This window comes from Vicugna pacos, chromosome 4 (assembly GCF_048564905.1).
Source record: "Vicugna pacos chromosome 4, VicPac4, whole genome shotgun sequence".
NCBI lineage: Eukaryota > Metazoa > Chordata > Mammalia > Artiodactyla > Camelidae > Vicugna > Vicugna pacos.
Window position 1 is genome coordinate 36210488 of NC_132990.1, and position 18214 is coordinate 36228701.

Genomic DNA, 18214 nt, shown 5'->3' on the forward strand with positions numbered 1-18214 from the left:
GGGTTTGTTCGGACATCGGTAAGATATTACAAGGGGCTTTTCCATTCTCCGAGTGAAAGCGATGACTCCCGGTAAGAGCTTGGCAGTGTGGACAAACACAGTGTGGGACAGCCTGTTTCTAAGCAGGAGCCGGGCTAGGGAGGGTGAGAAAGGCAAGAAGAAGAAGGAAATCCCGTCTGTGTGGCTGCTGTTGCAACCCACAACAAACACGCAAGGACAAAAAATGTTTTCTTCCTGAAAAGTGCGCTGCCTTCAAGAGAGCCTGGAGCTAAGTGTGGATGGCTGGGTGGGTCCTGCTGGACTGAAGGGCCTGACAGTATGTGATTACCGGCAACAAATGGTGGTGGGGGGTGTGTGTACACACACAGACAGACACACTCACAGCGCCCAGCCTCCAATTTCAGCGCTGGCAGAAGATAACAATTCTCAGCTCGCCTTTCCAGGGTTATTTTTGGCTGGGGCTGTTCGCTGATGGCAAAAGGTTTCAGCCCCCTCCCAACTCCCTCCCCTGTCCTTGTTCAAAAGAGAAACTGGTCCTTGTAAACCGCTCACTCCCAGGGAGGCCTGGAGGCAGGGCTGAGGGTGGGAGGGGAGAGGGGCTGCGGGTGCGGGAGAGGACCCCAAATCCTGCTCAAGCTCTCACCACCGCCAGGCTGTTTTCTAGCGGAGGTTGTGCCCGGGGGAGACAGGATCCCGGGGGAAGGCTCGGGCCAGGCTCTAGAGGAAGCGACCCCGGGGTCGAGGTAGCTGGCACTGGGAAGGGGTTTCTGGGACGCCCCCGAAGTGAGTCCAGCTGGGAGAAGAAACTGCGGGCACCTCGGGCGCTCCGAGCGGAGAGGAAGTTGGGCGGGAGCAAACTTTCTTGGAAGGTTGAGGCCAAACTCTGAGGGGGCAGCGAGGGGCCGCGTGCAGAGGGAGGAGCTGTCAGTGCGGCGGGAGGGCGCGGGGCGCACGGCGCGGGCGGGCCGCGGAGGGGCCTGGGCGCAAGGCGGAGCCCGGGCGCGCCGCCAGGCTAGTGGGGGGCCCCGGCGGGCCGCAGATTCCCTCCGGCTCCCGGAGCCGCGGCAGGACCGGCCAGGAGGCGCCATGGAGGGGAGCCCCATCCCGGTGCTGACGGTGCCCACGGCGCCCTATGAGGACCAGCGGCCGGCCGGCGGCGGGGGGCTGAGGCGGCCCACCGGCCTTTTCGAGGGCCAGCGCAACTACCTGCCCAACTTCATCCAGAGCGTTCTGTCGTCCATAGACCTGCGCGACCGCCAGGGCTGCACCATGGTGGTGGGCAGCGACGGCAGGTACTTCAGCAGGACGGCCACGGAGATCGTGGTGCAGATGGCTGCGGCCAACGGGGTGAGTGACCCGGCCGCCCCTCGCGACCCGCGGCGCCGCCGCCTGCCCCTTCCACCAGCCCGGCCCTGGCCGAGCCCCGACTCCCACCACGCTCCCGGAATCGCCGCTCCCCCAGGTCCCCTCCGCCCGCGTCCCGCCAGCGCCGCTCCCCACAGCCTTCCCGGGACACCCGGGACACTCGGGCTGTGTCGCGTCTGCCGCCCAGAAAGGCCTTAAGGGTTCCTGGCCCTTCGATTCCCGTCGGGCATCCCCTACCTGCCACATCGCCCTGAGCTCCCCCAGGACTCTACCCTTGCCTCGCACCTGCTCAGGGTTCTTTTCGACTTTCTCTTTCTCAGCCCTCGAACAGTATTTGCTCTGACAGCTTTCCCTACACTCGTCCCCAAACAGACTTCTTTCCTAGGATACCAGCATAGCTCCCCTCGCCACCCGTGTCCTATTTGCAATCATCTTCCACCCTAAATCTCGGCTCTGCCAAATTTAACAGTGGTTGTCTCAGAAAACTCCCTCCCTCTCTCCCCCCTCCTCTCTCTCTCTCTCTCTCTCTCTCTTCAATGTTGATCCCTGACATATTTGGCAAGCCTGGACCCTGAAGGTATTTAATATCATTGGTTCGTTAACCCTGTGGAGTTATTTCATGATTGATTTGATTAGGGAAGAGATGAGGCGGAGATCCATTTGAAAATATACAGCCTGGGCTCTCAGTTCCCGGGAGGCACATCTCTGAATGTTCAGAAATGAGATTTGCAATGCCTTTCTTAAAGCAATTCCCAACTTCTGTTCAAGATGCCCTTTGGCAGTTGACAGCATTTCATGCCTCTTCTCCCTTGCAGTTTTCATTCTCATTTTCTTTCCCTTCTCCCACGACCTCTGCATATCCCCATACCCTGATTTCCTCCTTTCCAAAGCCAAAAGCACCTCTAGAGGGATACCTAACTTCAAGAGTCCTTGAGTTCTCTGTGGAAAACGTTGTCTAAAAAAAGAATTTCTGCCTTGTTAACGCATCAGATCCACACACATAGAACTTTTCTTTAAGTGAAACCTCTGCAGATGTATAAATGAGTGTGACCCTCTGAAAAAGTGAAACTAAACAATTATCTGGCTTTTGAATTCCCTAACTTCTTCCCAACTCTCTTTTTTCTCATTTCTTGCTTTAAAAAAAAAGGTTTGAGGTTGTCCAGTCTTCACATTTGTTTACTATAATTTCTCCTTCTCAGTGTTTCAGGGATGGGGAAAGTTTTTTTTTTTTTTTCAAATAACCAAAGAGCAGTTGGGAGAAGCAGGGCCTGGCTGGGGGTGGGGATGAGTTGGGTGGTAGAATTGTGATCTCCATCCCCAGCAGATGATGCTGCTGGAGATACCAGACTTGTATTTCTCTCTGGCTCCTCACTTGGGATTGGTGAAAGTTGGCTTGAATCAGGGATTTGGAGAGAGACTGACAAATGGTCTTTTACTCTTGTCTGACAAAGCTGTTCCAGGGAAATGATGGAGAATAAGGAGACTTGGGAGAGCTGTAGCCACTGTCACACTCCTTCCTGGGCCAGTTTTCCCAAGGAGTGAGAGAAACATAGCCTCTACCATATTTATTGAAGCTCAGGATGTTTTTGAAGCTACAGTTGTTGATTTGCTTGGGCAAATTATTAATATGCTTTATTATTTCTTGGCACATTTTACCCTAAAGACTCTTCAACCTCTTAGTTCAATAGGTCTTTTCTGGTAGACATATTATAGTAACTTTAAGAGTGGTGCTTATTTTAGGAGATAGTTAGCGTATGTTAATATGTGCTTCAAACAGAATCCAATTTAATCTAGCAGTTACTGTAAAGGATGGGATGACAAAGTCCACATAAAAGCCTCAGCTCTTAAATAATCTGAAAATATTAGTTCTAAGATGAATGGGCACCGGGGAAATGGATGGTCAACTTTTATGAAAATTCTAAACAGCCATTTTTCAGCAATCTTTTCCTCATTTTGTTCACCTTCTTAGGAGCTTTTGCTAAAGCAAAGTGGATAATCAGAAGGCTGGCGTGAGGAGAAAGGTGCTTTAAAGGGACCACTGTAAACATGGTTGGTCTCTCATGACTGCAGATTGATGGGGATGCACTTGCCTCCTGACCTGGCCTGCTGATATGCTCATGAGTGGGGAACTTTGATTCAAAATGCTTTGGCCTTTTTTGATTTCCCATTGGATATTCATTAACAGGCTAGAAAAATAGTAGAAAATAGAATTTATTCTCTTTGAACTGCCTTGAATCTCACTGGGTAGGGTGCATTCTTTCTCTCTGAAAAATCTTGCTTTGAATTGATTTTTCTGTAAAAAACTGTAGTTGCTGTTTGATTATCTAATTGCTGGAGAAGAACAGAAGTTTGGAATTTCTAAAATGATAAACTACATTATTAATGTTTTAATATCTCATAAAGTTGAAATAGATTCTCAAATATCTGTACAATTTGGGAATTTAAATTTTTTTATTATAAAGTTATGGAATTTTCAAGCTTTCAGAAAAGTGGAGAGAATAGATCCATATGCTCATACCCTAGATTGTTGACATTTTTCTGTATCTGTTTTATCTTTATGAGAGCTAAAATATTTTAAAGCACTTTAAAGAAAATGTGATTGTACCCCTAAATTCTTCAGTGTGGGTCTCTAAAAAAAAAAAGGACCATTTTCCTTGATAATTACAATAACATTATCATTCCAAGCAAAATAAAAAATGACTTCTTTGTATCATTTATTGATACAGTCCACACTCAGATCTCCTCAGTTATTGTGAAATGTCTTTTCTGGCTGATTTGTTCAAACTAGTTTCTTCTGATGAAGAAACACATATTACATTTGTCTTAAGTCTCTTTTAACCTAGAAAGTACCTCCCTCTTTATTCTTATTTTGTTAGTGATATTGATCTGTTGAGGAGACTAGTTTGGTTGATTGTCCTGTAGAATGTCTCTCGCACCCCTTTCTGGAATTTTCTGATTACTTTTATGGTGTCGTTAAACTTTTCACTCTATTCCCCATTTGTGTGTGTACTAGAAGTTAGTTCTAAAGGCTTAATTAGATTCAGGTTCTTCTTCTTCTTCTTCTTCTTTTTTTTTTTTTTTGCAAGATTATTTCATAGGTGATGGTGTAGATGGTGTATTTTCAGTTGCTTAATACAAGGAAACATAATCTCTGGTTGTTCCACCCTTTGTGATGCTGAGATGATTATACAGATATGCTGGTATCGTCCATTATTTTTCCCTTTGGGATTAGCTAGTAGCCTGTGTGGCAAGCTTTGTATCATGTGAATAGTCAGTTCCTTTTCAACCTTTATTCAATTATTTTAGCATTTAGCATTAATATGATACTGGCTTGAGCTGATTATTTCATCAGTGGTTTCAAAATAGTGATTTTCAAATTCTCTAATTCCATCTACATGGTTTAGCTGAAATTTTTCTATAAACTGGGCATTTTCCTCACTGCTGGGCTATTTGATTATCCTGTAATATCTTCTGGAAAGGCAGGATATATGTTTCTTTCTTTCTTTTTTTTAGTTACCAATTTTCAGAGTAAGGATTTGGAGAAATAGCCACCTCCATTGGTGACACATGAATTCTGTTTTGTTTTGCTGTCACTCTTTTGAATATCACTATGGACTCTTGGATTTTTCTATAATCAATTTGAATAAATAAGTGAATAATGAAAGATACTTTTTAAACCTGTTTTTGTGGTTTTTATGTGACTGTGAATTTGTCTAAAAGATCCCCAGAAGTGTTTCATCACTCTTTGAAGATTCGAACTATGTCATGCTAAAGAGCAAAAGAAAAGTAACTACTAAGTACAAAGAAGAAATAGTGCTATTTAAATGAATTGTGATTAAAGTTAGTTTGTAACTAATTGATGTTTTTTATCCTATTTCTATTTCCATCTGCTTTAGATCCTCCTCAGGGGTTTAGATCCTCTTATCTATCAATTTATTCTAATGTCTTAAAGAGTTGAAGAGCTAAATGCATCATAATGTCTGCAAGAATGCCTTTGCCCTTCTCTGGGTGGATCCATCTGTGGCCAATGGCATCCCTCTTTCTTTTCTCTTCTTTGTTATAATCTTTTTTAGTCCTAAACTACCTTTAATATTGGACAGATGATAGCTCTGTGTCTGCCTCAATATGTTGCTGAGTTTTTCTAAAGTCATCTTTCTCTGAATGATGACATATATCAACACTGTCTAACAGGACTTACTATGATGATGGAAATGTTCTGTAATCTGCACTGTCCTAGCCAACAAAGACGCATGACTGTTGAATACTTGAAATAGTAGCTGATGCTGTTGGAGAACTGAATTTTACATTTTATTTAATTTTAGTTAATTAGAATTTAAACTGAAATAGCTGCAAGTGATTGCTACCATACTTGACAGCACAGTTCTATCACAGCCCAGTTTTATAACAGCATTTAAAATGTGTGTAGTTTTTTTTTTAATAGAGCCAGACAACCCAAAGCAATTACAGCTTAAATAAAAGTAGGTCACCAAATACTACAAATACATAATTGGTAAACCCAAACCAGATTTCTTCATGTGATAACCACACTCTCTTTTTACGTTAGCCCAGGAGGTGATGAGGTGTGTTAGGAAAAGCATTGTATCAGCAACTGGAAGGCTTGCCTTCTTTTCCTCCCTTTGCCATACAAGCTGCAATGCAAATGCTTTGGCCTCTTGAAATACCTAGAAACCACTTACCTTACCATCTATAAATAGGGGATGACAGCATCACTGAATTATCTTGAGAATCTAATGAAACACTATTTACGAAAGCATTTTGTAACGTCCACAGCATTAAGAAATGCAAAGAGTATTATTATGGTCACCTGAATATAGCTCAGATAATAATGATTTGACTGTGTGTATGGACTAAAACAAGTTAGAACTCTGTTACAAGTTTTAGCTAAGAGAAAATCCGTTTGTAGGCTAGCCATGCATTGTGCTGGCCATATGACAGCCAGCATTAATGATAATCATATTGGCATACAGTGCAGCTTACAGAATTCAAGATTTTCTCAATGCCTCGCCAAATCTTTTAGAAGGAGAAAATGAAGTGAAATGATCTGAGGAGAGCTGGGTCAGCAAGGGGCTCAGGTGGGCCCTCTGGAGAGATGATAGCGCAGATTGTATTTGATTCCAACAGGTCACGAAGAGGTGTTTGCTCCAAAGAATGAGAATATACTCACCGTGGCATTTACAAGAACTATCTGGGGAACAAATTTTGGTTTGGTCCCAAAGACGGGGAACATATATTTAGAAGAGAAGCAGAGCAGCATATGGTGGCAGGTGGGAAGCAGGAAAGAAGAAAGAAGCAAGACAGGGAAACATGTGCTTCAACACATAAGGCTTCTCTCCTGAAGTGGATCTGGAAATCTGGGCGTGGCTGGCTCCAGATCCTGTCTCTAAAAAGAAAAAAGACCCAGGTGGTGATAGCTCTGTATTTACTACTGGTGTTCACTACAGAGTAGGTGAATGGGATGGGCTGCTATGGCCCAGACATTAGAAAGGACTGGTTTTTATTGCATTAGAAAAACCCAAAAAGGCCTTCCATAGCTTTGTTCTGTCTTTTTTTTTTTTTGTATGAAAAGAAAATGTTTTATTATATAACAAGAGTTAAAGTTTGTAAAAATCTGTATCAGAAAAACTGAATGCCATTCTAGGCACAATGAGGAAGCTTCCCTTCCAAATCCTCATCCCTGGACTGTGGAAATGGGAAATCTATAATGTGAGCAACAGCAAATTTTAGGGAGCCCTTGGTTCCATCCATTTCCCTGTATGGATCAGTTCATTCTTGACTCCTTTAGCCTCAAGTCTTCATTCACATTTTTATGGGGAAGTAAAAGGAGTGGGAGAGGCTCTGAGAACAGCTGGGTCCTCCCAGTTGCTGGGGGTGGGTTATTTTAAGCTTTGTTTAATGTGTCCAGAGACCCAGATGGCATTTTTAACTAAGCTGCTTTATTAAATCTTGTGATAAAGCATAATGATGTTTATTGAGAAGACAGATACACATCAGCAACATTATATTTGAAACTTAGCCTAAGAATCTTCTATAAAACATCTGTTCTCTTTGAGCTCTTAGTGAACTCTGGAAGTTTGCTAGTTTCTGTACAGCCTTGAGGAATAGGAGTTGGAACCTATTTTGGGGGAGTCTAAGCAGAGGTATTGGCTTCACCAACCTTAACCTTCATTTTTTGGGCCCTGGCCATCCTTCTGTTAGACAACCGTGACATGAACAAACACTGTAATAGGATTTGAATAGGATTATTTGGGTATGATAGGCAGCAAAAAAAAAAAAAGTCTAAATTTCCCAGGGATTTTTAAATTGAAGGTAAAAATCTTGGGCTGCAACGTCCTTTGTTAGCCTACAGCCTTGACAGTTAATTGCAAACACTCAAGATTTGGCCAATATGCCTTTACTGTTTATACTTGCGTAGCCAAAGGGAAAGTTTTAGTTTCTTTCATCTGACTTGATTCTCATTAATTATGAATAGGAGGATGTCTAGGATATATACAAGACTTGTTAAAAAATCCACATTTTCTGAGTCTTTAAATATCTTTCATCTCCTACATTGTTAGTGACGTCAGATTTGGAGTAATGCCTTTATTTGTATGAAGAGAAAATTTTCAGGAACATTCAATCCCCAAAGAAATTCTTTTTCTTGGTATAAGGTCACAGAAAATTCTTTCCCATTCCACATCTCTACAAATAGGTGTTTTGTAAAAATAGAATAATCACTGCCTTTTATTGTTTTCCTCTAATAAGAGTCTGGTATTGTAGCTAGGGGTATCTAGTTTTGTATTTAGGGGTTTATAATAAAAAGAGAAAAGAATTTGAAATTCGAGGATCAAAGTTTATTCTGCTTGACCAAAGATCCCACAAAATACTGGGAGGAGAGTTTTAAAACAAATGGTGACTATCTGTAATATATGAGAAGCTTTTCCAAATCAATAAGAAAATTCAGACAATTTAAAAGAAATATTGTCAACAGCAACCACAAATGCATGAAAAGGTGATCAACCTAATGAATAACCAAAGAAATACAAAAACAATTCATTAATTTGAAAAAAACAACAAATACTTAGAGCTGGTGTAGATGTTGGAAAGCTGTCATGTTTGTACACTGTTGGTGGAAGTTAAACCAATACAAGTTTTTAGTCGGCCAATTTGACAGTACGTATCTAAATTAACAGAATACTTGTCCAATAAACCAGGAATCCCTTAATCTAAGAATCTGTCCTGTAAATTTTCTCTTGCAAATGCGGAAAAGTTTACCAGTATGTACAAGAATACCCACTGCAGCATTTTGCTGAAGAAAAACTTGGAAACAATTTATATGTTCAACAGTACAGAACAGGTACATAATTTATGAGACAACCATACCAGGAATGCATTAACATCCGTAAACAAAGGAGGTGGATCTATATGTGACATGAGAAAGGTGTGGATGATAGTTTGTTAAGTGGAACAAAGCCATTAGTAGAGGATCATGTGTAGCACGATCTCACTTTTGTGAATATAACATAGGCATAGAAAATAGGGCCGGAAGAACATACTCCAGACAGTTAACAGTGAATGTATCTGCAGTATGTGAGTGGGTGTGGTGGGGGGAGGAGAATCCTTTCCTTTTCTACTTCATATACTTCTCTTTATTAAGTAATCACACACATATGTGTGCATTGCTTTCATAATTAAATACGTCACTAAAGAGTAGGGAAGGAAAAGGAGAAGCTCTGAATTTCAATCATGGCACTACCATTTGCAGCTGAATGACTGTGGGGCAGTCACCTCATTTTCTGGGGTTTATTTCCTCATTTATAAAAATCGGGAAAGTTCTAATACTTGCTTCCCACATCATCCAGGGTTTTGGGGAGGATTGAATGAAGTAATGGATTATTATCAATTATTTTATTGATTCATATAACACAATTATTATCAGACTCTTTTCCTCCGATTAAAATAAAAGAAGGACATGTGCAGATGTACTTTTTATTCTCTGTAGCTGTACTGGTCAGAAGGGGCCAGCTGATGTGGTGCTCACAGTTGCTTTGGTGAGACCTCCTCTTGACTTTTGGCACTTCCTCCTCGCTGCTGGCTGAGGCTTGGGTGGTGGCTGCTGAAATGATCCTCTCGCTCTTCCCAGCACGCACGCGCACGCACGCACACGCACTCATTCATGTACGCATAAACACAGATGCGGACACACCCTGTCATGGTACTTGGGGTGGCAGCAGCTGCCCTGGCAAAGACTTCAACTCAACATAAAGGACTTAAATTTGTATTGTCCGTGTATTATCTCCTGTTACGAATTAGCTGAGTCAATGCTATGCTTTTCAACCTGAAACCTTTCTGAGACTCAGGCTGTGTTAAGAGCAGACCCACCCCTCCATACCCGCTCCACTGCCCCCAACCCAGGCCAGATCTTAATCTGCTCGTTTCATGAGGATTTTCAAGCCTAATGGACTGGGTGGGCCATGTGAGAGATTACTGAGAGGAACAGACCAAGCAGAGGCTAAGCGTCTCCACGCTCATCTGCCGAGTGGTCTGAAAACGCACAGCTGCAAGCTCTAGTGATGCTTTAAAGTATTTTGTCAGGATGTTTGTCAGGGTGCCTGTTCCTGCAGCCCTGCTGAATGTTTGCTTCAGAGGCATAATCTTTTTTTGGACAGGATCTCCCAAATGTAAAGTGACAGATGCTAATGTGGAATATAATACAGAAGACCCAGCTTTGCTGTCATAAATAACAGTAAATTGTTTAATCTTGCTGAGTTGTAAATCTATGATTGCCAGAAGTCTTTAGTTCACTGGAACATAGTCTAAGGGGTGGGGACACTTAGCAAATGGGCAGTAATTATCTCCCAACCAGATAGATGCTGGTCTGATGGAATTTATTTAAAGATCCACATAAATGTATTTTGATTGTGACGACTACTCAGAGAAAAACACATAGCTATACAGAAAGACTGAGATTTTTCTGGAAAAAAATACACACACACATATTATTTTCTGTCTACCTATAAAATTACCAGATGGAAAGTGTTCTGAAGCATTTAGATACTTTATCAAGTAGATATGTGTATGCACATGTGCACAGGACACCCCCTCCCCAGAGATACATCTTCTCTGGATATATTCAAGAAGACAGTAGATCAGAGTCCCAGATGTCAGAAATGAAGACAGCACAGAGTTGAAGGAGGTAACTAAATGTTCCCAAATGACCTATGTTTCTATGATAACAAATAGAACTTGTGCTGGAGTCAGATGGACCGATAGTAAGGAGTGTAAATAGTGTAAACTCTGCTGTTCCAGGCAGGAATCGCTCTTGCATGGACAGCTCTCTGCTGTGAGTTCAGCATCACAGGTAAGTCAGCAGCCCAACCTGGGACACACCAGCGGGTGTACACGTCAGAGGCACAGATGGGGCAATGAAAGAAGATCTGGGCCAACACAAGGAAGGATACAGACGTAGTCCTGTCACTCCTCCCCGTGGGCTTCGGCAGTGTTTTAGTGAGCAGGTTTGGCAGTTAAAGAAAAAAAGAAGACATACTTTTGAAGGCATGTTACAATTAATTTTCTATTTAATTAGCAGCAAGCTACTTTCAGTTTAATTTATTACAGTGTGGGTTTAGTCCTCAAAGATTTTTTTCAGTTTCACATATAAAAACTTCAGGTAAAAGAACACTTTTATTTTGGTCAATAAACCGTGGGACATTTAAATAATGGAAGACTATACAGCCGCTAAAATCATGTTGTGGGAAAATATTCAGTGACATAGAAAAATAGACTCCAGGGAGGGGCTAGATGGGTTAAGTGAAAGATGTAGGCTCCACAAAAATCCCTTTTGTGGACATATGTGAGTATGTAAATGGAGCAGAGATGGAGAGGGAGAGATGCCAAGACACACAGACAGACAGTAGACACTGAAATGTTGGATCATGTTTAGTTCACAGACGATTTTTCTTTTCTCCTTGCTTATGTATACTTCCTAAATGTTGTGTAAATGTAAATATATATGTGTGTGTATATATATATACATATATATTTGTAATTAGAAAATAACAGATTCATTCAATTACTAAGGATTAGACATTCATAATTAAGAATTAAGAAATGACACCCACAAGGAATGTGAGGGAAGTACACTGAGAGTTTATTGGGTACCAGACACTGAAATGGAGCTTGGCTATGTTACTTTCTTTCACCTTTTATCTTTTAGGAAACAAAACTTGAGATACAGAGGATTCAGGATCTTGTTCAAAGTCACATAGCCAGTATGTGACAAGTCTGTTTTTGCATCCTTTCCCAATGAATACCAAAATCTCAGTCTCTCAGTATCTCAGATACCAAAATCTCAGTCTCTCTTTATAGCTATGTGTTTTTCTCTGATAGTCATCATAATCAATTAAAATACATGTATGTGGATGCCAGCTGGTATCCAGTTGAGTTGATCACCTCATAAAATTGCAGCAGACAGAACCCTTTCTTGTTTCTATAAGCCAAGTTCTACATCTTAAGGTAAGCATTTCAGGATTTTCAAGCACTGAATTACCTAGTTACCAGTAGGGACATAAGTTCCAATCACATCACCCCCATTTTGCAAAAAGGCAAGCTAGATTACCTGATCTTATCAATGAAATCTTGAGAATTGCTGGGCTGATTGAAGAACAGAACTTGGGTCAATCTTCTAGATGCCTGTGACTTTTCTGCATCTGTTCAGATGTTAGGAATCGAATGTGAAATCCGCCTTGTTTGGCTCTAATGAACTCTCATCTTTCCTTCCAGCCCCTAAGTGTGTGTGTAAAGACTTCCAGGGGAACAGGCAGCTGAGGATGAGCTCGGGTGCTCCCATCTGGTCTCCATGTAACAAAGCGTATAACTGCACAATTATCCATGTGCAAATGGAGAAGTCCCTTGATGTTTGGATAATCACATCCATGTCTTGAGTTTGTTATTTCTCAAAATTCCACTTAGCCATCTCCTGCTTACTCATGTGCAGCACTGGTCAAGGGCTGGCACTTCTCTCTGACAGCTGGGACTGAGGGACTGAAGCCCTACCATCCATGGCAGTTTGGCTCTAGGTTTTTTTGGTTTTTTTTTTTTTTTGTTGTTTTTAAATGAGAAGATGAGAAACAGGCATCTTTGTGTATATGGCTTTCCGTGCACTTCGTAAGTGGATGTGGTGGTGGCTGTGTGGTCCTTTACAGCACTCTCTCTGCCAACAATCAAGGAAGTCTCTGTTTAGGGCTCTCTTCACTCTCTCTCATTCATTTTGGGAATCACAGGGAAATGACACAGTAAAAGGAGGATATTGTAAAATGTCATGCTTACTTTTACTTTTCTCTCCGTGGGACTCTTTTTGTTTATAGCTTATTTAAAGCTAAAAGGAAATCCTAAGAGGGAAATCTTATTTAAGGGAGTTCACACATGAAAACAATCCTACTTTCATTAGTGTTATGTTACTGGGGGAAAGTCATTTGGAATCAAAATTCTGTGTCCGCTCTGAGATTCTAGCCTGAGGGTTTACATTGTATATCCCTGCTCTCCAGGACTTTAACTTGAGCTAATTAGACACTTAACTAATATTAAATCTAGTTTAGAAGAGTGGTTGGTTGTGTTCTGAAAAGTGGGGGTCATCAGAAATAAAATCATTTAAACAATTCATTGTTTATAGTAAAGAATAGACATGCTGGGAGAAAGCTGTCTGAAATAAAATAATCTCTTTTTCGGAACACTAGTCTGTGGCATAGGGAAGGGCATACTGGTTCCCTTGGCACTTGTTGTGCCCATTCATGGGGGCAGCAAACAGTGATACAGTCCAGGTGAAGTCTAAGAGTTGGTGGAAGGCCCTGGCAACTAGTTAGGGAACAGACTCAGAGCGATCACAAGTGTCTGCACCGTGGGAAATGTGGGCTCCCTGCTACATCCTCCCTTCCCTAAGCACACTTGGAAGTCATGCCTGGGTGGGAACAAGTTCACGCTGGGCCTGGGTATCTGGGTATCTGGGAGAGTGTGTGCCTCACATATGTGTCTGCGGGCACTGGTGTGACAGAGTTCTCATGGTTACCTGTGGACCCTGGGATCTGTACCCATGTGCCTTCTAGGTGTGTGTGTAAGTGACAGTGGACTAAGCCCACCCGGGTTGGGGCACCTTCTGCAGGGCTGGGTGGGGTTCCCCTTCCTCTGGCCAAAGACAGGCCGGCATGGCATGGGAGCGGCAGTCCTTCCAGTATGCCTTTGGGAGGGTCGGCCAGGGAGCAGCAGAATGCCATGGCTCAGACCTCCCCAGGCTGCGGTCTGGGTTCCACCCAGGAATAAAAGTCAGATGTTGCCTGCTCCGCTGCTACAGACAAAACTAAAGCTACTTATGTGAATAGACCATCTTTTCCTTGCAAGGTAGCAGTCTGCAACATTGGCAGAGGGTAGTTTTCGTAAGACTTTCAGAGAGTGAAGTGGTGGTTTAAGGGATAATCTGTGATCTACAAATGAATTTTAAATGTAGGGGATAGGGGAGGGCATTTGGTGGAGGCAAGAGCGTGATGTGTATTGTGTTGAATTTCAGAGTTTCCCTGTATACAGTCTCATCTAAAGTGAATTTTCATGACCCTTTGCCCTTTCAGCTTTGCAAATGAAGTCGTGAAGCCTCAGAGAAGTGATGTGATTTGCCTTAGGTCGAAGTGGAGCCAAGACTCACATCTTGATCTTTTAACTTCAAGTTGGGTGATTTTTCTTTATACAGCAGGGCTTCCATAGCTTTTCTGACCACATTTGCTTTAGGTTAATTGGGAGAGGGAGAGTTCACAGAAGAGGAGAAAACAGACACACCAAGAAGGTGATGTGAACACAGAGGTGGAGTTTGGAGTGAGGGTCAGTCTCTGCTGTGGGCAGATGGGGCTCTCAGCAGTGGCTGTAGGCAGATCAGCCTTGGTGAGTGGAGGTCCATGCGTGACCTCCCTCCCTGCCACCATGGCCGCTTTATTCACGAGCCCATTGGACAATGACAGGAGTGGCTCAGGGAAGAGGCTGACATATACACTTGTTAATAAAATCCTCCTCTGCTGAGGTCACCTTTTGGTGAGCATTCACATGGGACACAAACGTCTTAACAATTTTCCACTGCTTACCTTCAAAGCCTCATCTGTCACTCTCCTGCATTTTCTGCAGTACTTGTCGCCTCTCAGAGGTCCCTCAACTGGAGTTACTTATAGTGTCCAGAACTACCTCACTTTATGGGTATTAGTGGCTTAACGAGCAGGTCCACCCAGGTAAAATTTCCAGATAACTAGAATTTAATCTTATGTTAATCCTCCAATTATAACTAAAATGTTTCAGGTTGAAATTTTATTCAAATATATTCTCTCACTTTTAACCTTTTCCAAAAAATTCTAATTTAATAAGACAAAATGTATCTATACTCTCTCCTATTTAACAAATAAACTGTACGTATTGATTTCCCTGTTTTTCTAAGTGCTAGCCCCAAAGTGTACATGGTTGTACATTGTTATGATAGCATAAAAGTTGTTTAGATTTCAGCATTGTTGACTTAGCATTAAAGCGTTGACTATGTTCCTTTTCTACTACTTAAGAAAATGCAGGTTGTTTCAGCAAATAAACCTGAAATGTAGGCAATGTTTATTGCCTTAAAAACAATAGAAAGTGATTTCTCACTCACATAATAGTACAATGTGTGTGTTGCTGGGGGGAAAGACCCTTGTCCATCCAGTGAGACAGGGACCCAGGTTCCTTCCGTCTTGGGCTCTGGCATCTCCTAGCACCATGTGGTTGCTTGTATTGAGTCTGTGGAAGGGTAAATAAGCAGTGAGGGGAAGGCCTATCTGCTTCTTAACATCCTTCGCTTGGAAGGAACACAGGTTACTTGTGTTTTCATTCTCACACTAGTTTATTACTCATTGTGAAAACTGGTCGCATGGCCACAGCTAGGAGCAAAAGTAGTCTAGAAAATGTAGCCCCTGGCTGGGCAGCTGGTCCTCAGCAAGAACTCTGCCCTGTGGAAGGAGGTCATAGCTTTCTGTGGACCAAGTCTGCCACAGCTCTACCATCTTCATAATTGTCCTTTTAGATGACTGAGGAATATCTATAAGTTGATACATCACACTTTATTTCATAGGTTTTTCATTGTTAGACATTTATAAAGATTGTTTTAAATGTTTCACCTCTAATGAATACAGCTGTAGGAAATGTCAACACAGGCACAGCTTTTTCCTCTTTGAAGATTATTTCTTTAAGAATAATTCTGAAAAATGGGAGAGAGGGAAACTTATGAACAAATGTTACAAATATGTTTCAGATTCTTGAATCTACAGACTTACTCCTTGAGGGTAATGACTAATTTGTATCCACTTCTGCATTGCCTGTTTCATGATAGTACTGAATAAAATGAGTTGGATTACTAAATAAATTTTATTTATTTTATTTTTAAAAATTTTTATTGAAGTGTAGTTGATTTACAATGTTGTGTTAGTTTTTCAGGTGTACAGCAAAGGAATTCAGTTACATCAGATCTATCTATCTATTTACCTATCTATATCTATATATATCACATTCTCTTCCATTATAGGTTATTACAAGATATTGAATATAGTTCCTTGTGCTATACAGTAGGTCCTTGTTGTTTATTTTGTATATAGTCGTATGTATCTGTTATTTCCAAACTCCTAATTTACCCCTCCACCCGTTTCTTTCCCCTTTGGTAATTATAAGTTTGTTTTCTATGAAATGATTACATAAATTTTAACAAAATCATATGGACATGATTTATCATGGCCCTGGATAATGATATGAGTGTAATTATTGTCCTATGTCTTTTCCATCTTGATAAATGGTACTACCACCCATAAAGTTATTACAGCTAGAAGCTGAGGGTTGACTGCTTTCTTCACTGCCCCAGTTTGAGTTATTTATTTTTCTGTGTAAGAAATATGATGAAACTTAGTAGCTTAAAATAACAACAAATATTTATTATTACCCACAGTTTCTGTAGGATAGGAGGTGGGTTATTCTGACTTGGTCACAGTTGCATATTTGGTGGTGGCTTTGTCACATGAGAGCTTAAAGGGCTAGAGGATCCAGTGCAAGATGGCTCACCCACACTACTGTCAAGGGGGTGCTGGCTTTTGGTGGGAAGCCTCAGTTTCTCTCTATACAGGTGGTTACACAGGCTCTTTGAGTATCCTTGTGAAATGGTGGCTGGTATCCCCCAGAATGAACAGTCCAAGAGTGCAAGGCAGAAGCAGAAAAGCCATTTATGGCCTCACCTTGGAAGTCACACCAACACTTCTGTAATGTTCTACTAGTCACCCAGATCTGCCTTATTTAGTGTGGGAGAGGGCTGCACTGAGGCATGAATGCCAGAGGGTAGGGGTCATGGGGGCCATCTTGGAGGCTGGCTACAACAGCATCTCTCTTCCACAGTTTATTTGACCCACATGTTCTGTTCATTCTCCTTCCAAACATATATTCACCTATAATCACTTCTCTCCATTTCTCCTGCCTCTAGTCTACTCCAGGTCACTCTAGTCCACACTCAGCTCTGCTGTGACAGCCTTCCATCTGATCTTCTTCCTTCTGTTCTTGTCACTCTCTAAGACATTTTCACATAGCAGCCACTCATTCATCATTAATTCATTTTTTCCAGTTAATTAATTCAACATACATTCACTGGGTGCTTACTATATGCTAGGTTTGTTCTAGATTCTCAGAGTATAGCAGTGAAAATAAGTCCTTAGAGCTTATATATATTGAGGAAATAAATAAACAAATAAAATGGAAAATATTAGGGGGTAATATGTGTAATACAGAAGACTTAGCAGAGTAAAGGAAACAGAGGACTATAGGGAAATTAGGGACTTACAGTTGCTGCTGCACTACATGGAGCTGTCAAGGGTGCAAGCTTTGATTAGTTGACATTGAAGCAGTATCCCAAGGACAGGAGAGAGCAGGCTTATGAATACTTGGGTAAGGGTGCTGTAAGCAGAGGAAATAGCAAATGCAAAAGTCCTAAGCATGCTTGATGTATGTGAGGAGCAGCAGACCAGCCAGTGTGGCTGCAGCAGAGGGAGGGAGGAGAGTGGAGAATGGCAGGTGATGGGGGTCAGATCGCGTAGGGCCTGCTAGACTGTGCAGACCTTGGCTTTACCTTGGGTTGATGAGGGGAAAGGAAAGTCATTGGAATGTTTTGCTGATATCATATGACTTGCTTTTTAGTAAGATCAGTTGGATTGCTCAGTTTGTGATCTTTAAAAATGTAACTTATATCAGGTCACTTCCACGGCTTAAAACCCTTCCATGTATTCCCATTTTTACTTAGAATAATATCCATGTTTCCCTTAGCTATTATTACTATAATTATTATTGTTATTATTAACACTGATGCCCCATTATTCTCTAGCACAGAACCCTGCTGATTTCCCTGTTTTTTTCCAATATGTATTGAACTGGTAATTACTACTGCTACTATTATTATTAGGCTCATTTGTTAATAGTTTGCCTCATCCACTTGAAAACATGTACTCTGGGAATGTTGCGGTACGTGTGGGTCTTCCCATACTAAGTGATCCCAAGACTGCTTTGTTTTTGGAGCTCTTGTGTTTGCTCTTAAAATTTTTTTTCCCTTTATCTTTCCTCATTGTCACATTTGGTCAGTGACCCACTTCTAGCAGTTCTGTTGTTGGTTGACTTTGCTGTTGGGCTGAACACAAGAGCTTGCCTTGGCTTCTGGGCTACATCAGTACTTCTCAAACTTTAATGGACTAATGAATTATCTGGAAAGAGGGGTGGGGATCTTGTTAAGGTACTGATTCTTATTCAGTAGGTGTGGGGTGGGCCTTGAGGTTTT

The 18214-nt window shown here is 41.8% G+C and overlaps 1 protein-coding gene across 1 annotated transcript in view; it reads left to right on the forward strand.

The window, feature by feature from the left end:
* Positions 1 to 585: 585 nt before the first annotated feature.
* The window catches only part of PGM5 (phosphoglucomutase 5), a 159900-nt gene continuing 142271 nt past the window's right edge, over positions 586 to 18214 (forward strand). Inside the window, exon 1 of the mRNA XM_072959516.1 lies at positions 586 to 1347. Coding sequence (XP_072815617.1) covers positions 1087 to 1347 — 261 coding nt within the window. The 5' untranslated portion in view covers positions 586 to 1086. The remainder of the gene's footprint in view (positions 1348 to 18214) is intronic.